The sequence below is a fragment of the Charadrius vociferus genome, unplaced genomic scaffold (genome assembly GCF_000708025.1).
Source record: "Charadrius vociferus isolate BGI_N301 unplaced genomic scaffold, ASM70802v2 scaffold398, whole genome shotgun sequence".
In the NCBI taxonomy this organism is placed as follows: Eukaryota; Metazoa; Chordata; class Aves; order Charadriiformes; family Charadriidae; genus Charadrius; species Charadrius vociferus.
Genome location: NW_009649571.1, coordinates 763626 through 791262, shown reverse-complemented (window position 1 = coordinate 791262; position 27637 = coordinate 763626). Strand labels below are relative to the sequence as shown.

At 44.2% G+C, this 27637-nt stretch overlaps 1 protein-coding gene across 1 annotated transcript in view; it reads left to right on the top strand.

Annotated features, from left to right (window-relative positions):
• Positions 1-11072: 11072 nt before the first annotated feature.
• Positions 11073-27637, top strand: part of EXD3 (exonuclease 3'-5' domain containing 3) — a 209262-nt gene continuing 192697 nt past the window's right edge. Inside the window, exons 1-5 of the mRNA XM_009890307.1 lie at positions 11073-11085; positions 11834-11898; positions 16036-16038; positions 16678-16845; positions 18109-18276. Of these exons, the coding sequence (XP_009888609.1) occupies positions 11073-11085; positions 11834-11898; positions 16036-16038; positions 16678-16845; positions 18109-18276 (417 nt within the window). The remainder of the gene's footprint in view (positions 11086-11833; positions 11899-16035; positions 16039-16677; positions 16846-18108; positions 18277-27637) is intronic.

The following is a 27637-nucleotide window of genomic DNA, read 5'->3' as shown; positions in this document are numbered from 1 at the left end:
ACCGTGTTTTGTTAAAAGCATCTCATGGTACAACTTGACAGAAAGCTCATGCGAACCCTAACTTGGGCGAAACTCTCCTTAATTTAAGCAGAAATTAAGCATTAATTAAAAACAGGATTAAAAAATTAGCTCGTGGACCCAAGCCCCGTGAAATGCCCCCTTAGTTGATGTGTATGGAAATTTTTGTGTCAGCTTAGTTGGGTGAGAAGTTCATCCATGGAGCTCTTCCTTCAAGGAGAGACTTAAATTTAAAGCTTTGGCTGAAATGAGGTGGTGTCACTTGGGATAGGTTAAAATCTATGGACTACTTCAGCTGAAGGTCTGAGCCTTTGTGTTGGGGTACTGAAAGCGCACCGAATGTTTTTAACTGTGCGTTTTAACGTGTGCTTAAAACGCAGTCTGGATACTTTGCTAATGTAAGGTCTCAGCATGTAAAAGTTACTATTTCAACTTCTATTTTTAAAAACAGTTTAATTCTTGTTTGGATACTTACAATGTTTCCTTGAACCTGATTACCTATCTTCAGTGGTCAGAATGGTGTCTGCTAGTAAAAAGAGCACAACAAAATAAGTGAATTTTGACTTTACTGAAAGGGTTATTTTAATATTCTTCTGAAATTCTGGCAGAGAAGCTGAGGTATTCTTCAGGCTCAAGTTGTCTTTCTGAGATGTAACCTACAGACTTCTTTGGGCAATTGGGTTATCCAGCCACAGATGAAACCAAATTCTGGGGGTGATATTAAATACCTGAATCAGCGGTACCAGTTACAGAACTGTGGAGATAACAGCATAAGAGTCCTCGGGAGCTGGGAGAAGCAGGGTGCCCTCGGTGCCTGTCACCGTGCTGACAGGGATGAAGCTGCAGCGCTTTGGATTCTGTGAAGGGCCTGGATGCCTGGTCTGAGCCCGTGGAGTGCCGCAACATGACCGTGCGTGTCGGCCTCCAACAGGGAGAGGTTCTGGCTCCCATTCAGCATCTGCTGATACTTCTTAAGTACACAGAAGTGAGGAACTGGCAGAAGAAAATGTGGGAATGATGCTTAAACAAGAATTAAACCATTGTTACTGTTCTAGAAGGAAAGTTGGATGATATCAAAACATGTATTACAGCTTTTTAGTGTTAACAGTTGTTCTTTTTCATGGAAAACTACTTAGGACAGACAGTTAAAGGTTCTTAGGTTTAGAACTTGGGGATTTCCAGAGATGTCTGGAGGGAAAAAAATACATATCTTTTTAGCTTTATGATAGCACTCTGTGTCTGATTCTTCTTTCCCAAACTGCACGTCAGTCCACTAGACCTGCTACTGCTGCTCTTCCGGACAGTCTCAGGACTAAGTAGCCAGAAAACAAGGACATGTGTAAGGTGTTCCCCCTTTTATCCTGAACAGTATTAGTTTTCTTCACCTTTGCAGGATTGATAAGCTTGAAAGAAGGAATTGTTAGTTTTCTGAAGTGCTGTTTTAAATGTTGGGTTTAAACTCCTGAATTTCCATTTCCGTCAAAGTGCCCTTAAGCAGCATAGGGACGTTGACTTGGACCCTGGCTATGACGGACCCCTTCTGCTCCTGGGCTTGCGGGGGTGTGATGAGACAGCCCCATGGCTCAGCAGCGGGAGGTGAGACATGGCATGGCTCGTTCCATGGCAGTGAGGGTCATCAGTGCTTCTGGGAGCCTGGTGACTCACTCCTCACCCTTCCCTCCTTGACACTGGGATGTTTTACGGGAACAAAACGCATGTCTCTAGCACTGAAAAAATGCACACAGCTGTTGGCTAAAGTAAGTAAAAATAGCTTGTCTGAATATTTGGAGAAAAAGAAATATTTTATGATGGAACTATGTTTATTGCTTAAATAGGTTTGAACACAAGAGCACAAGCCATGTTTTCAGCAGGGTGGGGATCCAGCGAGCTCAGCGTCTTCAGTCGCCTCTCTGCCTGTGCCTGGCAGTGAAGATGTAGGGAGAAGGTGTAAAACATCAGTAGGGAATGAGGGAGTGCTCTGTTGTCCTCCCCTCCCGCGTGTGCCCCGACTCCCATCAGTCCGCAACCCCGAGTCCTGCTGTGCCAGGGATTGTATTGTCACCTTGGTGCTTAATAACCTGTGATGCTGAGGTTATAGCCCATCTAACACATGAGGAAACTGTTAAAAGTATTGCCAATTATTTGCAAAAGACTAGGGATCATTATATTTTTAGGCTTTTATTAATTTTTATTTCATTACCTACCTACAAAGCAGCTTCTTAGTATTATTTTTAGAATTGCTACTTACGTAACAGTAGGTGCACCACTTCTTGTCAAGTCAGGGTGTATTGAAACTATCCCAGAATGACTCTGGTTTGTTTGAGGTGGTGACCCACGTGCGCCTCCAGCCCAGCGGTGTGAGATGCTCTCCTTCGCCGCTGGGCGAGGGGAGGGGACATTTCCACTCCCTGAGAGTGGATCATCTCAGGCACGGGGTGAGGGTATTCCCAAAGCCGGGTAACTTCTTGGTTAGGTTGCAGTTTTACTGCTTTAGTTGGTGCCAGATGTGAAGGGCATTGAGCAGATGCCCGTGCAGCAGCGTTGCTCAGGTTTCCGTGAGTGGGAGAGGAGTGGGGTGCCCCTGGGGGACTGCGGGCTGGGGGAGAGGAAGGTCCTTGCTTGGCGTCCCAGGGGTGGAGGTGTGCCGGCCCTGCCCGCCTTACACTGCAGTCTCCTTTCTCTTCATTGACAAAAGGCACTAAGAAAATAAGAGGAAAATGTTATTGGCTGTTCTGCTCAGACAAGCAAGCCTTGTCTTATAATGAGAGCGCATTGTGTTTGATCTGTGTTTTTTGGGGGGAAATGATGAATTTTAGCCATTATGAAAACAAAAGCCATGGTTATTTGTAAGGATTGTTTTATAAGAAGCATATGTGTGCTTTATTATTCTTTTGCTTGAAGTGTGGGGATTGTTTTCAGTTGGGAGGTTGCATTAGAAGAATGTGAACTTCTGACTCACTGAGAAACAGAGCATGTATTAGCAAAATCGTGAGGTTTCCTATTATGTTTTCATAACTCAAATTTCTCAGAATGGAAGGGATCTCTTTTGCCCTTAGTTAAAGAATGACTTTTACTGCCATTGAGAAAGACCGGATTCTTTTTCTAGAAAAACTTGTATTGCTTTCAATACACTTTTGCTCTACCCACTATTCTTCATTTCCCTTTCCCCTCTCCAGCATGGCAATTTCTCAGTGTTCTGCCTGTGCAGCTCGTTCTCCAGCTGCATTTCTGTTTGATCTCTAAATTTTGGCTTTTCAGTAACAATGTAGTCGGCAGCATAGACTAAGGTATGGCTTAACATAGTGATCCCAGGAAGGGGTGGGCTCAGCTAACGGCATCTGAGGAATTCCAGCTTTTCTCTAGAAGAATCAAATGAGGAACATGAAGTCAGCGTTGCATGCATAGCCGAACGCTTTGTGATGAGCTTTTGCAAGGATATTAGAGAAAATACAATTAGTAGAGCTAAGCCTGTGATATAGTACTGCATGCTGTCACATTAATCCAGTAGATCAAAACTGGAGACTCTAATTTAGGAATGGCTGGCCTGTCCCTTGCAAGGTACACAATTGAATTAGAGGTTTCTACTAAATCAGGTCTGTCTGAAAGATGGCAAAGAACCACCAGAAGATAAGCTTCTAGCAGCTGTGTCACTTGAACTGGACTGAAGCTTTCCCGGCTCTTGGTACGGGGAGAGAACTGGGGGGGGAATTGTCTTGGGTTGGCCTCGGTTTTTGTCTGGCCTATAAACCAAAGCGTAAACTGGTTCTGCAGTTCGAATTATTGTCTGGACCACACCATGGCAGTGCGTTAGGTGATGTGAACGCCTCTATTTCAGTAACGATTCCAACTGCGGGTACTTCATCTGCTGTAGAGAGACTGGAGGGAAACCCAGCCATGACCTCCAGCTCTCCTCTCCCATGGCCAGCGGGAGCTGGTGAGCTGGACAGTCACCCGAGGGCATCACAGGGCTGGAAGAAATGTGTCAGAACAGTCACAGCTGGTTGACAAATGGAGAAATAAGGAACCATTCATGTTAAATGAGGATTTTGGCTACAGAAAATGAGCTGATGCTCATAATCAGGTGGTTACAAGTGAGGAACTTACTGATTTAGGGGCTTTTTTTTCTCCTGTCTGATGCAGATATTCCACGGGCGGTGTTAGGGCAGGAGCTGAATGTGGATGTATGAATGAAGAACTGGAGGAACAAGTAACAAATGCTTTTCCTTTGGAGAACCTAGACTCCCAGACCTCCCAAAAGGCTAAATCTTTAATGTTAAAATTACAGGGGAGGTGTGTGGTGTATGGAGTTTTTAAGACTGTGGTAGCTGCGTGTGGTTACTTCCCGTCTGAGATCTGAAGGGTTCTGTGCGGTGGAGTTCAAAGCTCCGTCGATTAGAAAGCCGTAGCTAAAATTGGAAACTGAGCCAAAGGCTGGAGTGAGCCAGACATACCTTACAAAGAAGGACCCTCTCTGTCTTGCTGCTTCATTTCCTTGTTGTTTGAATTCAGCTAAAGCCATATAGTTACACGTTTAAAAAGCTTATTTGTCTTTTGCGGGAGACGCAGTTAAGGAATGGTAGCTGAGCACGGTGAGTGAATTTTGGAGCCCTAGAAACTGTGCTAAAGCAGAGCAATTTATTGCTTCTGAAATGAAATAGTTTTGTGACATCTGATCCTCTTGTAAATTTTGCACTGGAGGATTCAGTGGGGGGATGTAATTAACATTTAAATTGATCAGGCTCTTACGGCAGCATTCCTCTGCCTGTCTGACACTGACTGGTACAGGAGACACGTCCCTGCCAGCGAATACCTCTGGGCTGCTTTTGTTCTTAGTGGGAGTCTCATCACTGCAGTCGGTGGAGATTGGGATGAATCACTGAGTGGTTACTCCTTACTCATAGTGTTCTTGGAAGTGAACTGTTATCATTCCTGGAAATATCTGTTTTACCTAAGACACAGACTCTGCCATGAGAAAGTATTAAAGAGCCTTTGACCCCCTCGGTGCAGGTGCAGCTGAAGTAGGAGTGGACACTCCTGTGAGTGAAAATCCTTCCCATCCCCAAGGCGGGGCAAGTTTCCAGTTAAAAGTAATGTGCAGGGGCGGAGAAGGATGCGTTGGAAGTTCATCCTGGTCATGGTGGTGTTGGAATGGAAGTAATATTCCTGAAAAAATCAATCTTCCTTAAGTCAACTTAAAGCAATTTAACTGGTAATGACAAGGTATCCAATGGACCATGGCCACGGACCCCCTCGCTTCAGGGAGCTTGCAGATCTGATCAGAAGATGACCTGGACACTCATTAACTAATTGATGTGTAGGGTGCACTGCCTGCACAGGTCCACGCTCCTTTCCCTGTCCCCGAGAGCATGGTTGTTGAGCACTGACCTGGGGAGCAGTAGGGTGGCCCCAGGGCCCCGGGCGCTGCAGCAGTGTCCGCAGCCACCCACCGGTGCATGGCGAGGCTGAGGCGGCCCTGCAGCCACCGCGCAGGGGGACCCAGACCCCACGGAAACATCGTCTGCTTTGGGGCACAGAGGTGTGGGGAGAATACAGAGCAAACATGGTGGTTGGCAAAGGATTGCTAAAGCCTTTGCTTTGGTGCTGGTCTTCTTACTATGGTTTCTTGGTAGTTCAGAGCTCTGCCTTCTGGGCTGCTGGCTAAGTTGTTTGGGTTTTGATTCTTTATAGGGAAAACTACATTTTTATTTACATCTTCACTCCCAGTTATAATTTATTTGGTGCAGTGTCGTGTCTATTTATCAAAACCCGTTGTGACTTTTATATTCAGAAAGTAAACTGAATGATAACAGGGAAAACTGACCTTGGATGTACAGAAAACGGTGGCTCTATCAGCTCTGCGCCTGTGTTGGTGCGGCTGCAAAGCAGAGGTTGCCTTTCATTGGGGGTGAAGTAGGAAATACGATCCTTGGCACTGTTTAGAATAATACAGACAAATTACAGCAATGCCATTAAATGTCATTTGGAACACGTGTTCTCAATAAGAAACGGAGGATGAATTGGTGCAAGGGGGATGGAGCAGCGATACCAACAAACTCACTTCTCAGGATATTGTATTTAGCAAGTTCTGACCAGCTGAATAAAGCACATCCCACCTCTGTCTTTTGCAGCTTCTGATGCACTAATTACCCTCCTCTCTTCCCTCCTTCTGAACCCAAGGAAGAGAGTTCTGTTAGTCTTGCTGCAGGGTTATATTTTAACTGGACACAGCTACGATGGAAACGCAACAGTTACTCCAAAAGAAACAGCAATAAGCAAGAAGTTGCCGAAAGTTCCCAGTTGTGGGGAATGTGCTGTGTAGGGATGCTCTGGGGCCGTGGGTGGTCTCTCGGCCTCTGAATTTCTAAGTGTTTTCAAAGAGATTTACCCATTTCGTTCCCAGGTTTGTCGGAGCCCTTGTCCCCCACTGGCGTTGCCGTCAGGGTGTTAGCGTCTCTCGAAGGCAAGTCTGAAGCACGAGGGATGTTGTGGGAGGACCAAACACTGTTGCAATAGCATAACCCAAACTGCTTTTTAAATAAGGGATACATCTATATCATATCTTGTTTTATTGGTGACTGTTAATTCTAGTATGTATGACATCTTTGTTTGCCCGCTCTGTGGTTATACAGCCTGTCAGGCGTCTCTCCCCAGACCCCGGGATAAATCCAAGTAAGAACAAATTGCTGAAAAAGCCTCCTATAAAGAAAAAGGAGAACAGCACTGCCATGCGCTGCCGGCTAATACCCACATATTCATGTATACATGCTTTTTCTGAAATCTTTCTGCTTATTTTAAAATAATATAGCACTTTACCTTTTGTTTCTTTATTGTATCAACTTCCTCTTTTTTTTTTTCTTAAATTACAACCCAGAATCTTACAGCGCGTATTGCATAATACCTGTATATTCTAAAATTGGTTTTCTGTCTTTTAAATGTCATTTCACATTACTAGGAGAAATTCCATATGGAATCATTTTCTCAAGCTCAAAAATACTTAAACAAGGTTGGAAGGTTTATTTATGTTGCGTGTGCTCATTAAAAGTAGGCACAGCAAGAAAACCTAGAAGGTGTAGAAAATCTGTGAGTTTCTATGGAGGCATTTTGCATCTTTTTAATTAAATCAGCTCGTTTCATTAGAGGTTCAAAATTTGTCACTAGAAAACATATCTGCTCCTATTTTGCAAAGTGATTTTATTTCCGTTCCCTATCAGCCTTCTCTTCTACAAAATTAACACACATTTGGTGTGAACTACAGACCCTTGCCTGAAAAAAGTGGAGACAATGTGGGTTTTGAGAAGAGACTTTGATTAGTTCGTAATCCAGATAGCATACTATTTGTTGGTTTTCAGATGTAATTTAAATGACGCAGCGGTGGGAGTACCCATTGCGCTGCTGAAACAGGAGCTGGCTGAATAACTCTGCTCCCCGCCCCCTGTTTATGCATTGCCTATACATTTATGTAATTTTTTTTTTTATTATTTTTTAAGTGCAAATGCACCAGCTGCACTTATGGTGACATTGAAATACCTAGAACCTATATTTTCCTTTCAGAAAAATAATCTCAAAAGCTTGTTGAGACTAACAGGAGTTTCCACAGAGGACAGATTTCAGGGATTTATTGGGGCAGAAGGCACATAAACCAGTAGATAATAGTAAAAATTCACTGGTTGTTTACCGGGTGGGTTGGATTTGTTGTCTATTCCCTTAAACATTTATTAAAATCCTCTTAATTTGCAAAGCGGAGGTACAAGCTGCCTGCCTAAAGAAAACTAAACCATTACCATTTTGTTCTTGACCTTTTCTGTCCATGAATTTCAGCTGTAATTGAGAGTTTGGTGGTTGTGATCCTGCATTTCAGTCACACTAGCCCCCTTTTTGGGGGTTGCTTTTTTTTTTTTTTTTTTTTTGCATTCTGTATCTTTTAATTAGTTGACTGTAATTCTTCCAGGTCTCGGGCCGTGGGGCGTTTAATGGCTTTTGACACAAAGAAAAAGTGTTGAGAGATTTCATTCATTCCTCCTCTGGGGTTGGATGTCTCACTTTCCCCATGCGAGACACACAAGGAGCCTCAGTCAGAAAGTGGGTTTCTCTTGCCAGGGTGTTTCAGCAGAATCGGTGAATAATGTGGCAGAATTTTGCAAGGACGCAATAGCAAAACCACTGCTTTACCTCACCAGCCCGCGGGCACCACTTTTGTTCTGATCACAGCAGGTTTTGAGTGATGTACACACAAAGGAAAAGGAGAGAATGAACAGAAAGTAGTTTATGGCTTTCCTCAAAGGCACTTTTCTAACTCAAAAATATAAGCCTTGTGGTTTATATGGTTTTGAAATGTAACCACAGATATTGAGAACTGGAAAACGTTTGATTTACCATCTCCTCCAATTTTGGTTCCAGATTGAGGGCAGAGGAAATTTATTTTCAGAATGAAAAATGTTGAAAGGAAATTTACTAATGTCAAAATTTTTAAAACAAGAACATAGTACTTGGAGAAACGGTCAGGTGAAGATATGGAGGTCATGTGTGGAATGGGTGCAGATGTGTCTGTCTGGGATCTCCACCAAGGTGTAATAACCTTGCTTTGGTGAAACTTTGCCAGATATTTTATGGTCTGCAAACCCCATTTTTGGAGCTGTGAAGGAGCGGTGTCAGACTGAGGACTTTCTCTTCAAGCTTGGTCTAGGAACCGAATGGCATCAGCTGCCCGGCGCACCCCTCGGCCTCTCCAGCAGGGCAGACCTGGCCGTCCTTGGCTGCTCACAGCAGGGAGCAGAGAGAGCTGCTGCTCTTCTACTTGCCACACTCTTTTTTTATGCTGGTTTACATGGCCTCATCTTTGTTTTGTTCATTGAACGCCCCTTGCTGATAGCTGGATATCTCTGCAGTATGTAGGAGTCTCTGCGGAATTTAACTTTCCTTTAGAAGTGGAGATTCTGGGTGTTCTTGGTGTGACACATGAAGGTGTTTTTCTGGCCTCTGTGACGTGTCCTTCCTTTTGCGGGCACTGTTCTGTCACTGGTTTAATACGAGTATCTTAGTAATTGCTGCTTCTTGCTCCTGCTACAGTGTCTGGAGGTTCTACTCTGAGTTGAGCCCAGGTGCACTTGTGGTTCAATTATGACCGTTTGGTTTTCAGTTGCTTTGCTTTGTTCTTCCTTCCCTTGCAGTTCTTCCTCTCTCCCTTTTGTGTTGAACAATCGTCTGCTCTCCAGATTTGTTCTGGAAGGCTTATGAAACTCCTTGTAAGGTCCCATCCTTTTCCCTCGGATAGCCTGGCATTACTTTTCTGATACTTCTCTGGTTCCTTCTTGGATGTGGATGAGCAGGAACCTATCTGGTATTCTAACAGGAACATAACAGTACTGTTATGGCTTCATTATCCATGCCAAAGACACTCATTTTTCACTCTTTAGGCGTGCCAGGAGAACCATGAGGAAGCCAGTCCCCAAAGAGGTCCTGCAGGAGAAAGAAAAGATGAATTGCTCATTTCCTTCAGGACCCAAAATGTTGTGCACCTGCACGTTCACGTCTTCTGTCCTAGCTGGAGGGTAGCTAGATATGGTAGCTCAAGATCCAACGTCAACTGCAGCGTCTTTCCACTCCGGTGGGACCAGGCAAAAGCATGATGTTGCTTTGATGTCTCTTCTCTCCTCATTCAATCCTCACTGTGGACAATTGAGTGGGAATTATCTTTCTTATGCACAGACTGAACAGAGAGCAAAACCTTTTGGGCAGGTCGTGCTGGAAGATGGGTGGTTGCCATCCCCGTGGTCGACCTTCTCCCACCCCAGTGGTTTGGCACTGGCCTCGAGCGGGGCTTGGCAGCCCTGAGGCACTTCATAGAAAATCTGCGTTATGGGTGCGTTCACTTCCAGGGCTTGGGGAGGGGGAAGGTTGTTTCCTACTTACCCGTGCTTGCACCGTGGCATGCTGGCAGCACATTGACTGGAGAGATGGTTTTCATGCGTCCATGTATTGAAAGAATGGTGGGATCTGATTTCAGTTACAGGGAGGTAAGGTAGGAAAAAGTCATGTAAGAAAAGGGCTTGTTTTGTTGATTGAGGTTTAGAAAGCTTTTTAACAAGTTGAATTATTGGCTGTATCTGAAGTGAAACACTGCTTTCCTAACTGCTCTCATTTCCTGTATCATTCCAGCTTGTTCACTGCATTAATTACAGTTCAGATTTACAGTGTATTTGGTTACCCACTGGGTTGCATTCTAATTTTTTTTTCCTGTGTGTGTATAAATTTCTGTGGGAGTCAGGCCAAGCGGAGAGTGTGTATATATGCACGCACACACACATGGGCTGAATTTGACTGTGAGTCGCTAATTTTGTGGGGAGTAGGGGTCTGGATTTTCTTCTGTTTTGTTGTAAAAAGAGACTTTTCTTTTTTCCAAAGGAATAGCAGTAGCTGAGAACAGCCAGTGTTTGGAGAGTTCAAGATTTCAGAACAACCAGAGATGAGAGAAAATATTATCTTATGAATTGTAAATGTGGCATTTTTAATTTGGCTGGTGTTTCCCAGAGGTTAGTGGATAATGGCAATGCTATCATTCTCTTGGCTCAACCAGTAATCAGCTTGCTACTTAATATATTTTATAAATGCAGTGCTTCAGAGTTTAGTTGGATGAGGTAGAGCTTTTCACAGTTGAAGTAGCTTTTTTTGACCTGAAATATGAAGTGAGATCGGATACTAAGCAAGAAATCTAGTGTTTGGAAATGAGCTATTTAGGAAGTGTAGAACGCAGAAGGTGACTGAAAGGACGTTTCCTTTGCAATTTAACATTTTTCTTTTGGCTTTGTGAAAACATAAGAGGAGGTGCACTAAATATACGAGGAGTGTTTTAGAGAAATTCATGTTTTTAAATTCATTCTTCACATTTAAACTGTTGATGCAGTAGAAGATTTTCATTCAGAATGTTCTGAGTCATGGTTTCATAAGTTAATGATTGCAAATTAAATAGAACCAGATATCAAAAATGTTACTGCTTTTAAAATGAAATATTCCTAAACATTTGGTTCAGAAATACTGGTGTGATGAATAATGGTATCATGAATAATACTGGTATGATGAATGATAATAAATACAGAATAACAGTTGACTGCAAGGTCTCAAATAACTAAGTGAAAAGTAAAAGAGAAAAATTCCAAATAACCTCCTTTTGCAATAATTAATCATTCTTTTTTTTAGCCTTGCCGCTAATCCCAGCAGCATTTCATCTTTCCTTTTCCTCATACACCATTTTGCCTGAATCCCGTCAGCCCACGATGGCCACCCTGTGCTTGACGAGCAAATCAAGGCGGATCTGCCCGTAAATTGACCCACTGGCAGCTTCCATCCACAGGTTGCGATGAGGTTGACATTTTAGAGCCATTTCATTAAAAATTAGTGTGTTGATAATCCTGTCCAACCTGCGCAAGATGCTTACTCTTCTAGGACCATTATGTTTCGATATTAAAAAGGGAGGGGGGGGGATGTATTTGACGCGTAGCAGCAGCATGATTTAGTTGTAAATGCAGCAATACAGCTTTTCAGTATTTGAGCCTGTGTGGGTGTTTAGTTAAAGCCATGCATGGATGATGTCTGTTATTTTGTTAGGATTTCAGAGTGAGGGATTTTAGCACTTTAATCCTGACTGACAGTTGGAAGGTTGGTGGTTTCAAACATGGTGGCACAGAGTAGCTGATTTCTCCTCGGTGAAACAATGCGCCAGTGTGTCTAGGCTGCCTGTACAGAGCCAATAAATCTGTTTTGTTTTGTTTTTCTCCCCCCTTTTCTCCCTCTCCCTCTCTCTCTCTTCCCCCTCCTCCAGGCCAGGACGCACTCCTATTGCTGAAAACTCTTCAGCTTCTCTGGACAAAGAAAGAGATGAAGAAGGTAAGGTCGAGCCTCCCCTCCACGCTGCAGTTAATAACTGCATGCAGAGCATGTCCAGACGCAGAACGCTTAGGTCAGACCTGCAATTCTTCATGAGTGCTTTCAGTTCCCGCACACAGGGGAAGAGCCTGTGCATTTGCAGCAAGAAGTGAAAAGAAAAGGTAGCTCTGTGTGATGTGAAGCAGCTCAGGGGCTCTTATAAAAGAGCTGAAGTTTACAGGGCTGAGTTACAGAAGGAAAAAAATCAAAGTTGCTTTTGTTTTCTTTTAAACACTTTTTTTGTCCATTAAATGGAGGGTCTTTGGGAGAGGGGGAAGAATATTTCTAGTAGCTGAAAAAATGAGGGTTGAAGTCAGTAGAAAAGTGCTCTTTGCCAAGTGGAATGATATCAAAGCCTTCATATTCAAAGTATTTTTACTTTTTTTTTCTGATTTGGTTTGGTTTTGCCTTTTAGAGTGGTGAATGCAATTTACACTGCCTGTTTAAAATTAGAGCTATATTTTTATACAGCACCCTATGGGCTCTACGTGGAGATTTCTCATAGGGAGTAAAATGTACTTCATCTAAATTTGGGAGCTTGAAAACTAGCAAAAACATTAGATGCATCAGCTTTGTGGTGAGTTTCCTGTGTTTAGCTCTGCAATGTTCAGGCAGGTTCATAGCTGAGATGTTTTTTTCTAAAGGATCCAAAGACCTGCAGCTCCCCACACAGCCACGTGGAGTGTGTCCTGTGTGAAATGCCCAGCGTGGCTGGGTACCTTGGTGTACGTGCTCCATCCTAGGTGTCTGGAGGCTTTAGTCATTGTCCTTGTCCGCCGCACTTAGACTTTCCATTACTGATAGTCTGTGGTTCCCAGCTGGAATAATTAACTGGAAACACAGTGTGAGAGGTGCCTTTCCAAATGGTCAGTCACCGACATAGACTTGAGCTCAGCAACTTGGAAGCCTTGAGCTTTCTATCAAGTTTTGTTAGGGTTGGAAGAAAAAAAAATATTATTTGTTAGGTCTTGAGGGCAGTTAATCCCACAAAACAACAGTAGGAAAGAGTAATCATCAAAATCTCTGTACTGTGTACCCTGGGATGTGTATGGATTGTGAAGAAAAATACTCTGAAAGAGACAAAGCCTCCCATCGATGTGTCCTTGGGCAGAAAGCACCGCAGCTTGCCTGCTGAGGGTGGAAAAGCTGGAGGATCCCCATGAGTCACGCTTGCAGCTCCGCTTGTTCAGTTTGGTTGTTTCTGGAATGCTCATCCCAGTGAGACGCGTGGTTTTGCAGAGCATGCAGGCTGCAATTCACCGACCAGGGCAGGTCTGTCCCCCTTGGTCCCAGCCGTCAGGCAGTGCCGCATGGCTGCAAGCACGGGCAGAAGCGTGTTTCTGAGCCTGGAGGATGCTTTTCTGGATCAGGAGGAGGGCTGTGGTGGGACCAGGCGGTGGCACAGCATGAATGGCATAGAATCATAGAATTGTCTAGGTTGCAAGGGACCTTTAAGACCATCCAGTCCAACCGTCAACTTAACACTGCCAAACCCACCACTAAACCATGTCCCTCAGCACCACGTCTGCCTGTCTGTTAAATCTCCCCAGGGATGGCAATTCCACCACTGCCCTGGGCAGCCTGTTCCAGTGTTTGACAACCCTTTCGGTGAAGAATTTTTTCTTAATATCCATCCTAAACCTCCTCTGGTGCAACTTGAGGCCGTTTCCTCTTGTCCTTGGGAGAAGAGACCAACCCCCCCTCGCTACACCCTCCTTTCAGGGAGCTGTAGAGAGCAAGAAGGTCTCCCCTCACACTCCTCTTCTCCAGGCTGAACAGTCCCAGCTCCCTCGGCTGCTCCTCATAAAACTTGTTCTCCAGACCCCTCACCAGCTTCGTTGCCCTTCTCTGGACACGCTCCAGCACCTCAGTGTCCTTCTTGTAGTGAGGGGCCCCAAACTGAACACAGTACTCGAGGTGGGACCTCACCAGTGCTGAGTATGGGGGGACGATCACTGCCCTTGTCCTGCTCACCACACTATTCCTGACACAGAGCGGGATGTTACTGGCCACCTTGGCCACCTGGGCACACTGCTGGCTCTTATTCTGTTGCTGTCGACCAGCACCCCCAGGTCCTTTTCTGCTGGGCAGCTTTCCAGCCACTCTTCTCCAAGGCTGTAGCATGTCCCCAATGGTTTCTGACACACGCTCGTCACGCTGTCACTGAGATGGGCTAGTCCAGACTGAGGGCATCCCTACCCTTCAGACGTGCAGTGCACCCACAGCAAGCGTAGCCACTTTCTTGAGGGGTAGCTGCTGCCCTGCCCTTCGTGTGCACTTTGAGGTGTGCAGTGCTGCTGCTGACATCCAACTGTCCGGTTGAAATCAATGAGGGAAGTTGACTTAAATACAACTCAGTCTGCTTCATCGACGTCTGAATGGCAGGGAGCTTCTCTGCCTTTCCCTGTGTTTGAATGTAAGGCAACACTATCTATTAACTGGTGTGCATCAGCCCATCAGTCTGAGATCAGGGACCACGAGCTGAAGGAGGGTATCTGGCCATGACCTGACCTCGGTTCTGGAACATGGGTATAAGAAATGGTCATTTCCTACATAGGAAAGACAGTTTTGGAATAACCAAGAAGCATCAGCTGGCTGCCCTGAGCTGTGTAACTAGAAATAAGGGACCAAAACTGAATGAAGGAGTATGCAGTTGGAGCATCAGCAAAATTTTCCTATTCCCATGATCTGTCAGGCTGTAGAAATCCCCCAAGGAGTGTTCCCTGCCATGGGAATCAATTGAAATGGAAATGGCAATTACACGTTTGAGAGGAATCCTTCTCTGACAGAGAGACGAGCCAGGCAGCACAGCACTTTTTCCTCTCTGATTTAGGTGTCTCATGCCCTTTTTTTGCGTTGTTTTTTTCCCTCCCTCAAACTATACACAGCATAGTTGACGTCTTCAGCTTGCTAGGAAGTTTTGAAGAAGGCTTTTCCCCTTCTTGTCAAAGTCTGGCTGGTACGAAGTCTCGATTCAGCCTAGATAACACCAGTTAGTGTGCTCCTGGCAGTTGTGTCAGTGTTTGGAGATGCTCCGCGTGTGAAAGCAGGATCTGGTGGCTGCTGGTGCCCACCCTGCCAAAGCTCACACTCTGACTCCAGCCCAAGGAGGAGCTGAGCGGTGTGGTGAAAGCTCTTGTTCAGTCTAAATGTGCTGAAGAGGGGCTTTGGGGGGAAAAAAATAGAAAACAAGAAGAGAGGCCATTTATAAACAGTGCAATTTAGTTGGCGAGTTGCTTTGTTTTCCTTTGGCTGTTGTGTTGGATATTTGTGGTTGGATAAGTCCTTCTGCTGAGTCTCGCAGTGAAGTTGGAGCCCTATGTTTAACATCGCAAATTCTTGCCACAGGGCAAAATACTTACAGGGAGAAATCTGTTATCTAAAGTCACATCTTTGTTAGTCATCAGCTTTTTCATGCCGCATTTGATAATCTAGTGAGAAAGAAACAGTTTGTGTCGTAAACGATAGGTTTGGTGGTTTTTTTCCAGAACATGAAAGACACTATGGAAAATAGCTGTCTTCCAGTAAATATTGTCGATGAATAAAAAAGAACAAATTCATTGGCAAATTTTCTGTAGATTTTTCTTTTGTTTTCCATGTCGTTCTTCAAACCTTATGTTGTTTCCATTGGAAGCTACAACTGGGGCCATCATATACAGTAAATTACAAGTGCTGGCTGCAAGCGGGAATGTGCATCTTTTGGATTTTGCTTTTTAGCCAGAAAAGAAAGAGAGCAGCTGCTCTTAGTAATTTCTTGTTTTCTGTCTCTGCTTTTGCCTTGCTCCATGCCGGTGCATGTACCATGCAGTGAAAGGTCCTGTGTGGGTTCTGAAGGATGCCACTTCTTCACCCTGCCAACCCTCTGAGCTCCTTGGAAACTACTTCTAATGTAAACATTATAAAGATATTGCTCGGTACTGCTAATTTATCACTTCTACCAGATGGGTAGTAAGTAGCCTATTAACATTCACAAAGTGAGTGTCCAATTCCTTCACATTTCTAAACACATCGCCCTGGGATTCCTAAGATTTATGTTGTGGAGTTTTCCCATGTTCCGAGCCCTTGCGGAGGTGTGCGGTGCTGGACGTGCTGTGGCAGCAGGTAGTCAACAGAAAATACCCCACTCAGGTAGGTTTGGCGGAAGGAGCGTAGATTTGCAGGATGGCAATCCAACAGAGTTTGAATGCTGATACTTCTTTCTTTTTAATCTTGTGTGTAAAATCCAAACTGTTTTGATACTCCCAAATATTCCTGTTACGGTGAGGAGCATTATGCCATCGTGGCTGAAGTGGGTACAAGGTCAAATATGAAAGTCTGTGGTACAAGAATGAGGAGGAGGGGTTTATCTGCCTGTTAGAAGATGAGTAGGTTTTTGAGCCTGGTTATCTACCTTCAGTATTGGCATTTTCCTAGTAACACCCCTTTCTCCAGCTCACTTCTTTTCTCCCCCTCCCCCAAATCCCAAGCCCCTTTGTCTGCCCCACAGAACAACTTCTCTGTCTTTATGGGATAATTAGTGTGGACAATTGCTGCTTTTCCCATTGGGTTTGAGGTGCAGTGAGCCATGAAGGAATCTGTAATGACATGAAAAGTCACTGGAGGCGCGGATGGTGGCTGAATAGCAACAGTTACCTCTCTGAATAGATTAAATTAAAAAAAATAAAGCTTTGTGTTCAGCTGGGGGAAGGGAGGATTCACTAATCTTTTTGTACATGACAATGTGGGTTTGTATCTCTGCAGCTCAAGGAAGAAATCAGGCGGGGCTTTGCGGGACTGGAGGACCCATTGGCAGGACTCCTGGACATGCTGGAGAGCAGCAGCGACTGGAAGGGGAAAGGGCATTCCCTCGGGTATTACATCACCACTGAGTTGCAGCTTTGGATAAAAGAGCATCCTGCTCTTCAACAGGTTAGAAAAAGAGAGAGCGAGAGAGCCGGCAGAAAGGAGAGGGCAACTGATTGTAATGTCCCTCAAGTGTCCCCAGTTTCACTTTCTTCCATAGTCCAGCGTCTTCCCTCTAGTCTGATACAAACACTTTGGGACGAGGTGTGAAACTCATACTGACATGTTATCTGTTGTATGCGGGCCTGAAAATGAAATTATAATAGAAGCTGTGATGCGAGAGCTCTGTTTCCCCTGCCAAGCTGGGATTTCCATCTTTCCAGATCAAACCACTTTGATCAAGCGTTGATCTTGCAGCCTTTGCTGGGCTGGAGGCTTTCCCACTGGAACTCACATCCCTGCTGTCAGGATAAAACCAATTGCAATAATCTACTCTGCATATTCTTCCAGTTCTGCAAATAAGCCCGTTACTGTACAATTGCTTAACTCCTGCCATGTGGTGGGGAGCTTTTATCATCGGGAATGCAGAAAATGGTAACGGTATGACTTTTCAGCAGCTGAATGATTAGCTTTGTAGCATTGGGTCATCAGATTATATGTCCTAATGTTTACCATTCCTTATGCCTCCATATATTCTGACCTATTGAGATTTTATCTTTTTTTTTGTATGCTTTTGGCTCTGAACTTTTAAAAATACTTTTATATTTGTGTTGTTTCGTTTCCCATTTTTCCAAATGGCTGTTTTTAGATGTTGAGCTCCAACGTTGCAGTATCTGCAAAGTGCAGTGAAGTACTACTGGCACTGAAATTCCTATGTCATAAGAGAACGATCTGTAGGAACACAAGGATTAATGCTTGTATCTGTTCATCTTTTGATGATGCTTCTGCTTTTCCTGTCTTTCTTGCACCCAGGAGCAAGCCTGGGAATGAAGATTGAATTCTTATGCCTGATAGGTGAGCTCTCCCTTGAGGGGAGTTGCTGGATTCAGAGATTTTCTGCTGGGATCCAGAGGGGAGAATTTCTAAATAGCTCTGTTAGTAAAAGAGGGCATTTTTCCAGTTTCATATTTTACTTTTGCACAAGGCCATATGCCTTTTCCTTATCCCGCAAACATTTAATGTTTTTAAATTGGATGTTGTGAAAAAAACGTGGATCATATTGTTCTGATTTCTGCTTGCAGACTCCATGGGGAAATTGGAGAATCCCTTCCCAAGGAATTGGCTTATTCCACTGTTTAAACAAGCTGCATGTTCAACTGCCATTGAATTGCAGCCATCTTTACTAAATCTGTGTTTGATTTTTTTTTGTTTTGTTTTCTTTTTTTTTAGTCTGGCATCAAGCTGAAGAAGCTGCAGGCCCGTGCACTCAGAATACTAGCGCAGTGCCCAGCTAATCTTCTTGACCCTCTGATTAGCATTTACCAGCTCCATACAGCAGACCGGAACTATTTGCTTGAACATGTCAGTCATCTTTATCACAGGGGCCATTACAAAGAGGTGGGTCATGTCTTTCAAATAAATTTACCTTCCCAGCGCTCTAGTTCTCTGTTAATGTCTGTGTCCTTTTTTGGATGCATTTCAATGTGAATTCCGTTTCATCACAGCAGCTGCACACTGTGAATGGTAGAGCTTAGCGTGGTCTTCCCATGTGCACGAGTAGGCTGTGTTCAACCTCAGTTTTTCTAATGGCTGAGTACAGAATGCCAGGGAATCCTTCCTCCACCCCTTTTTTGACCTTTGAAAGTAATAGGTTAATAGGGTTTAATTTGGAGGATTTAAGGGGATAGTTGTGTTCTTTTTTGTTTTCCTTGTCCTTGGCAAGAAAAGAAGGGATTTTAGTAGTTGGTCGTAGACCTGCTGTGCTATCTCAAATCTGTCTGCAGCAAGGAGGAGTTGGAAAATCTCTGTTCCCACGTGATTACCCAAACCAAAGGGTTCTCAGTTTGAGGAGTTTCGAAGCCTCTTTATCATTGAGACTCATATTCAAAATATATTACTACTCAGGTATTTGAGTGTGAGTGGTTGACACGAGCCACCATGAGCCAGTTCACCAAACCCAGAATTTGGTGTGTTTTACCCTGTAGTTTAGAGTACTTGCAGCATCTCTGGCATCACCGTGATGTCTTGGTAGTCTTGCGAGTGGTCTTGTGAACAAACTACAATACTCTTAATGCCTTTTTTTTTTCTTTTAAGGCAAAAACCATAGGTTTGTTTTTCTCAAAGGAATATGGTTCACACTGATGGTGTAGAACAGCTTGATCTTGTTTAGAAAAGAAAAAAATCAAATAGCATTTTAACTTCAGTAAAGCCAAATTCCCAAGTGAGATCATGGAATTCCATTCTTGTTGATTTCTTTGTATACTGAAAGAAGGATATTTCATATTTGATTAGAAGTTCACAGGTGGCTGTTTGAACCATACTCTTTTGCTCAATAAGGCTTTGAATGTGAGCGTTTGGAAATCCTAACAGAAACATAGTATTTGACTATATTCATGTGTGATTTTTAAGTTCATGACTCCCAAGATATTTATTGCTGTCATTACAGATGCAGTTCTTTCTAGATCTGGTTTTGGAAAGCTCTACTTTTTTTTTTCTTTTTGGTGGAATTGTTTTTCTGTTCTTTCTTCCACGGAAAAGCTCATTTACTATCCATTCCCCATGTAAAGAACAGGAAACCTCAACTGTTGCTTACCCTCAGCCGTAACTTTCTTCTAGTTTTGTTTTGTTGCCAGAAGGATGAGCAGAATTATCTTCAAGAATAACAGGAAATCTTTTACTGCCCTTGGGGACTGATTATACCTACGTTCACAGCAACGAACCCCAGAAAACCTGGAGCTCGGCTCTGAGCACTTGCAGTGGGCTGTGGTGGGTCTGTTGTCCTGCTCTTCCCCGTCTTTCCAATGGGGCGGTAACGCACATTCACATGTAGGCTTTGTGGTTCTTCTGTTTCTTGCCTGAAAGGACAGAAATCCTTATCAGTCCTTGCTGTCATTATTTATTTTCTTGCTGTATTTACAATCAGACACCAGGCGTCTAGAGCATTCTCTACTGTGCTGTGTGAACCATGGAGGTCCCCAGCTCTGCCCCGTGGGCTCCTTTCCCTCGCAGAGGTTTTGGAGAAAAATCTCTTCAGAAAACGAGATCCCAGAGGTCCCATGGCGATTACTTGTTTCTGAAGCATCCGGCCCTCCCTGTAGGCCCTGGTTCAGTAGAGCCGGTCAAAACTGAACCGGTTTGTGGATGCCTGCAGCTGGGAGGTTTGGGGGTGCCGGTGCCATGGGGGCGGCAGGGAAACCATCAGCTGTAGGGGGGCTGGTGGAAGATGGCGCAGGTGGAGATAACTTTATTCTGATTTTCAGCATAAAATAGTAGCTGTGGTGAGGAAGCACCTGATGGGGAGCACTGGCCAGCGGATGGCACTAGTGCTCCCATGATGCAGAAAAACAGGCTGATCCAGTGAGTTAAAGGAAAAAACAGGGCCATATATGCGGGTTTGTGAGGCGCCTGTCCTGTTTGGGGTTTGCATCCGTTCTTTTGCGAATGGAGGTTGCAGCTGCTGGAGCAGCGTGCCAGCCGGGGCCCTGCAGGGCGCTCGGCGCGGTGCGAGGGACACCAGGGTTGGCCCCTCACAGCCCACCCGGTGTGAAGGGACAGAACGAGGGTTCCGTTCCACCTTCCTGCTCGGGGAGCAGCAGGTGAAATGTTGCGGCCCTGTCGCCATTCCAGAAGCCCTCCGGAGCCCCGGGCTGCGTCTCTGTGCCGTCCTCGGTCCGGGCTGTGGTGGCTGGTGCTGCAGCCCCGTTGGTGGGTCGGTCGGCGCTGTGGGGAGGGCGATGGGTGCTGGTGGGGCCGGGACAATGCCAGGATTCAGCAGACCGGGGGTAATGCAGCGCGAGCGAGTCTGGGAGAGGCCCTGAATAGGCGAGGCTGTGCTCGAGAAGAATGAGGGGTAGGCAGAAGGCAAGCTAGTGTTTCATGGTCATCTTATGTTACACTTCAGCCTTTCAAAGAGTGTCTGGGGCTGGTTGAATGAACCTCTCTTGCACTGCGAATGCGGGAGCCCGAAGACAAAGGGGACTCTTGTCACTCGCAGGCCCCTTTCGGGAATAAAAGCCATTGTCACATGAACAGGGGCAGTCTGGCAGGCTGTGCATGCTTCAGTGCCCCATGATATCGCTAAGTCTCAGCAGAAATCACATTCAGGGCCCTGTCAGCTTTGATTAGCGGGGTCTCATGACTTAATGTGCTGCGATATTTCATGTCTAAGGGTGGCGGCTGTCTTTCTGTGGGATGAATGCCCTCTATTGTCCACTGAGTTATTTTATTTACATTTTTTTAAACAGCTTATAAAGGTAAAAAGATAGCTGTGCTTAAAGAAAAAAATCAAATTCCTTTGCTTCTGGATCAGTAGTGAGCACTGCTCGGGTCAGATACAGTGAAACTTGTTTTCACAGTCAGCATCAAAGTTCTCGTCTTGTTTAACAGCTTTATAGTAAATTCTGAACAGGTGGCAGTGGAGCTGGGTTTAGGAAGGAAACAATAAATAATCTTTTTAGCCTCTGACAACCAGAAATATTCTTGGGCCTGAGAGAGCTCCGACTCCAACTTCTCCGTATCGGTGACTAGCAGCATTTTTCTCCCCTTCATCACTTTGGTATTAAACAAGAATATTAGACTAAGCTATTAGTGGGACAGGGAGTATTTAATTTTTAACAGCTTTTTTGGTTGTTGTCCATCCAGATTTCTCTGTTAATTTCTACAAATAACTGAAGGTTGATTCTATACATTAAATTCAGTTAATGTTTGGTCTTTTAATTAAGATAATGTGGATTATCTGTTAAAATTCAGTTCTTAAATGTTGTCATAAAACAAGTTGGAGTACCCAGAGAAAAAGCTCTGTAGACACAGAATTCAAAATTTTTCTCAGCAATGCATACTACTACAGAATTGATTTGATAATTTGGTAGAAAGGACAGTTGGCCAGAGTTAAAAGGAATACAAATACACTAAGGTGTAGAAATGCATAGTTCAATCACCAATATGACCTTCAATTTTTGGTGTAATCATGTTTTGAGCACCAGTTCAGGGATGTTATTGTTCGTAGTCCTACTTCATACGCGGTGCTTGAGCACAAATGGTGTATTTTTGCAAATCTCTCAATACAAATCAGTGTTAATGGCTATTCAGATTTTTCATTTCTTCAGTCTGACTTTTTTGAGCTGTTCTCAGGACAGTGAAAATGTCTCTGATATTGCTTCTTTCCCCCATTCAACATCTTAATTACAAAGGCTTGTTCAGCTCTTACTGTATTTTAAAGTGTGTGCATTTGAATTTCCTTGTTTCTTTTAAATTAAAAATAATAACTGATAAGACAAACAAGGAAAATGTTACAGGGGATGTTTCTCATGTAAAGATGATGATGTCGGTCTCAACCCTTTTTTCTTATTAATACTGCTAAAGGACAGCTTTAATGGCATGTTGCCTGCTAGATTCATGCCACTCCAGCACAGAGGTAGCCAACCTGCGGGCCGTGGACCACTCCACCGTCTGCTCCCAATCACCATGTCTTCTGGAGCCACCCCTGCTATGGATGTCTGTCTGGTGAAGTGGTTGGGAAGGTGTCGCTGGGAAATAATAATTCAGATGGTGGTATTCTGCTCCTGCTGCCAGCATTTCTGGGCTGTCGCGAAACAAGCAGGCTCTTGGAGAAGAGGTGTGAATGTGCAGCTGATCTAGCCATGCAGAGATCTGGGTCTGGAGGATCTGGAGAAGGTGGGTGCTCTGCGTGCGCAGGAAACTTGGGCAGTGCTCTAGAGGATCACTCATTTATGAGGATGCACTGAGCAGTTAAACCAAGTTTAAAACTGCTTTGAGTGACCTGAGGAGGACAAATCACAGAAGTGTTTGTTTCAGTTCCCTCTTCTCTTCACCTGTCACATGTGTATTCCAATCTGGACTTTTACTTCACTCCCTCAACCTCAAATTCTTTAGATATGAGTAATCCGTCACTACTTCATTTTGGTGGTCTCATGCTGTCTTGAAAGCGAACCTGGGAAATCTCATGTTTTTCTCGTTTCTGAAGATCTTCCTGAAGACAGCTGTGTATATTGTACACTCTTTAAGCAGGAAGTCATTAAACATCTACCCTGATGTCATACATGATGCAGTGATGCACTCTGAGAGGTTGAGCAAAGCTGATTAGCCACAAGTTTGAAATGAGTGATTCCAAAACACAAAACAGATGTTCCCAATGATTAATACGTTGTGTGCCTTTTACTCAATTATTTCTACCATTATTATGTATCCAGGCTTTGATCACTGTGATTTTCTTGGAGTTGACGTTGGATCCTCCTCTGTGAAGTCTCTTCCTGTTGTTTGGTCTGTTCTATGGGCTTTCAGAAATTCCTTCACCATTGGTTCAGAAATACTACACCAAGTCAGGCACAGGCATATTTACCTTTGTGTTGTCCCAACTTGCTTGCAGCAGAGCTAAGTAATGCAGGAGTCATCAGAAACCATTTGTGTCTGTCCTGCCTCATCACTCCAAGCAGTGCTACCAGCAAAAGGTTATTCCTCTGATGCTAACCCCACCGTGGGAAAATTGCCTAAATTGTCAGTGTAGACACCACCCAAGTGCACATGCCCTTGCAGATAAGATCTTGTGTGGCTTCCTGCACTTCGTACTGTATATGGAAAGAATAGTCATTTTTAGATGAGGCAGAGCCAACTGCATTCAAAACAAGTAGAGAGGATCAGGTATTGGTGCAGGGTGCTCTGGGCTTGTGTGTTCACTTCAAAACAGTTACCATTTTCCCATACTCTTGTTTTTGCAATCACATGACTAGGAGGGTGGTCTGGTGCTCGTGGCTTGGCCTGAATGCATCAAGTTTGGGTAAATTCCCCCAACCCTATAGTCAACGCACCTACAAGTGTCTTAGATATAATTTAATGTAGTGTTGCCCAGCTTTGAATTCTTTACCATCCTCATCCAGCGCTCCTTTTGCTATATTTTTAAGGGTTTATCCTTGGGAAACAAAACTATTATGAACTATCCGAATATGATTTTCACTTTCACCATAATTAAGTCAAGGAATGACCCAAAGCTCCCTGTCGACAATCAGAAGACTAACGAACTTTCATGGGATTTAAGTCAGGCAAGGGATCACCTTTTCTCATGTACTAAACAGCGGCTTTACCATGTGCCTGTCCCTGACAGGGACCAACCTCTCCCATATTTCTGTTAGGATCTGGGGCAGGAGGGCTTTAGTATAGGTTAAACACTTTTATGTGTAGCTATAATGCTAATTCTTTGCTGTTGTTAGATTACGTGCTGGGAACTCTATGCATGAAATGTATATTTGTGAAAAGGCTACTTTTACTAGCGTTGGGACTATAGCATGTTCTCTTTGTAGTTTGAGGGAGGGTGGGTAGACCCTGATAGCGTTCCCTGGAACTTTTCCATATTCCTGCGTAATAATGAGGGGTTTTTCATTCATTGATCAGCTGCTGACATGGGGGAGGTATCTGCTGCTTAGGATTTTTGTTGCCGTGCTGATCCAACCTGAGTCAGAGGATCTGCAGTTGGATTAATATAATTGCTAGCTTCCAGCTACGCCAGCTAGTCTTCCAGCACAGCGGGGAGGGTGCAGCGCTGCATATGGGGAAATGCCTGTTTCTTGGGTGGGGAGGGGGATTCTCACCATTTCAGTTACAGCATGCTGTCTGCCTAATTAAAATGTTTGTTTTCTAACTACAAAATGAGTCTGAGAGTGAGGTGTTGCTTTTCTGGAGATCTTATCATCTATAAACAGACTGTTAAAAATAGGGTCGTTTTACACAAAACTTGTTTGTGGGGTGAAACAATTCAAAACATGATAATAACAAAACAAAATCCTAAAATAGCTCTAAGTTGAGACCACAGACACAGCTGCCAAGCACTTTCATCTTTATTACAGTTACTCATATCTCTTCTCTTATTATTCCTATTGTAAACACGCTGATTTTATCTAAGTTGTCCTCACTATTCAGCCAGCCAGCCCACGGAACTACACCCGTCGATCCCGCCTGCTTGTTTGTTCCTAGGACCCAGGTCATGCGTCTCCTGCCACGTTTAGCTTTGTGCCTGGACGAGGCTCCTGCCCCGCTGCTGATGCCGTTCCCCACTGTGGGAAGTTTCAGCCAGCAGTGCAATTCGTCTGACTGCTCCATCGCCTACTTAAGCCAGGTGATGTTAAAATTATTTTAAAAACCAGCTTGTGTGATTTCATAGAATCATAGAATGGTTTGGGTTGGAAGGGACCTTAAAGATCATCCAGTTGTAACCCCCTGCACTGGGCAGGGCCACCTCCCACCAGCCCAGGTTGCTCCGAGCCCCGTCCAACCTGGCCTTGAACACCTCCAGGGATGAGGCAGCCACAGCTTCTCTGGGCAACCTGCGCCAGGGGCTCACCCCCCTCACAGGGAAACATTTCTTCCTGATATCTCATCTAAATCTCCCCTCTTCCAGTTTGAAGCCATTACCCCTCGACCTATCACTACATGCCCTTGGAAAAAGTCCCTCTCCAGCCTTCTCGTAGGCCCCCTTTAGGGACTGGAAGGCTGCTATAAGGTCTCCCCAGAGCCTTCTCCTCTCCAGGCTGAACACCTCCAACTCTCTCAGTCCGATTTGCTTGTTCATGAGCGTTGATGGCAGGATGGCGTTCCTCTGACCCGCAGCAGAGGTGCTGGTGGGAGCTGCATCTGCCGCAGCTGGGGTTGGAAGGTGATGTCTGTCCACACTTTGGCTAAATGAATATTCGTTGCTCTACACTCTTTATTACAGAGTAGAATATATATCCAGTAAAAGAGGAAGACCTAACCTGACACGGCACATGTTCATCTGATTAAGTCACCTGTACGGTTGATGGAGATAAAACTATGCCATTTAGATAACAGTTCTGCAATTAGGTTAATGTGAACATGCATGTGAACATTAAAAAGCTATTATGGGAAACCATTGTATGCTTGCATGTTAAAACTAACGGATTACTTGTTTAATAAAAAGATACTAATGAGATCAAATGGTGAAACAAGATTTTGAGAGTTGCAAGTTCAAGGTTTTTGGAGTTTTTTGTTTGGCAAATTGAGATAGCTTGGAGGAAAATAAAACCAGCTGCCAAAGCTTTGGAGACCCAAACCCCTTCTTCAGGTCCAAAACAGAAGTGGCAACCTTCAACTTGTATGCAAGTCACTAATAATCACTCAGTTTGAACTTTTGTGATGGTAAGCTGATAATGCGAGAGCAGAGGGGCTTGGGGCTTGGGGAGCAGAGCAGTGTATTCGCCTCCAACCAGGGGACATAGTTAGAAAGTCTGGAGCGGGAGGTTTGGCTGAAGAGGTAGCTGGGCTGAGAAATGGTAATGTGCCTTTCCACTCCATATCTGGTTTGTAGCATACAGTCACTGCATTGATGGCAGTTCCTGCTTTTGTCACTTCAAGCTCTTCATTTCTCTGTTTGGGATGAAGCCTGGGCTGTCAGTGACACAGTGTTTGTTTTGTGGTAAAACAAACAAACAAAACTGCCAACACTCCCCCCAATAAAACCCCAGCACCCCCTCCCCCCTCAAATAAACCCAAAACAAACAGGAAGAAAACAATGTTTTCCCACTGATATCTGGGTATCTCTGGACAGTAAAATTGAACAATTGAACTTATATGGTGTGTGTTGGTTGTCTGCTTTTGTACAGTCAGTTTTTGATACAGTGGATGAAATACGTGTATGAATTTCCCTGAAAACAAAGTCATCCATGGCTTCTGCTGGCAGCAGTGTGCGGATGAGCTGTGAGGTTTTGTCTGTGTTGCACGGCTGGGTCAGCAGAACGTGTGCTTCCAGCCAGGAGTTGCATTGAGGTGTCATTTGAATGCTGAGAGACATCACAGAAAATGGGTCTCAAGCTGTGCTCCTACCCCCACTTAGGTTATTTTTCTGGTTAAATTTTTCTATAAAGGTTTCATGCAGGTGAAGTGTAATGACAAGGTTTATCTTTGCTTGGGGGGAATGGACAATTTTTACTGTATTATATATTATAATATATATGTATTTCATGTATATATCATATGTATATGTGACAAACAAGTCCATCATTTTCATGGTCTTTCTTTCAAAGCAAAATCAACCGCAGATAAGAGAGAAACCTGCTGAAGAGAAGAGCTTTTTCTTTAAGCCCTAACATACTGTTTGCATCCTCATCTAAATAAGTAGGCGTTTGTGAACTCAGCTGGTGACATCCTCTGTCCTGTTGTAGCTTAGTGTGCCGCTTAGTGTGCCGTGCACGCTGCAGTAGGGTCAGAGATGTCGTGTTATCAAACACTGTTTACAACCATTTTGGAAAATATAGCCTAACTTTGTAAAGTAATTAAGAGGACACTTCATGTAAAACACCCTCGTTACCTGGTTCACAATTACATCAGTACTAACACATAAATGTGCTAGAAGGCTCCTTCCTCTTATTACTCTATTTACTGGAACAATACACTATATTAAAGAAAACCATTATCTGCTTATTCTGTATTTGAGATCCAAGTATTCTCACACACTACAGAAATTAGACACTATTAACTGCTTAAAATCCTAATTAGTTTGTATGCCTCCAAAGCAATGCACAGTTAGATCTTAATACCCGTCTGAAATCATCAGGCTGGGACAGGATAGACAGTGGCTGAACCAGTTCTCGCAGCCTGAGTTACTGCAGTTCACCACAGCAGAGTTTCCTCATCTGCAGAAGATACTGTTTTGGAGTTAATTTGTGAATGTGGCAGGTCTTGGCTTATAAGAGATGTGTAGATACTGCAAAAGGGAAGAATACAGTTCTTACTGTCT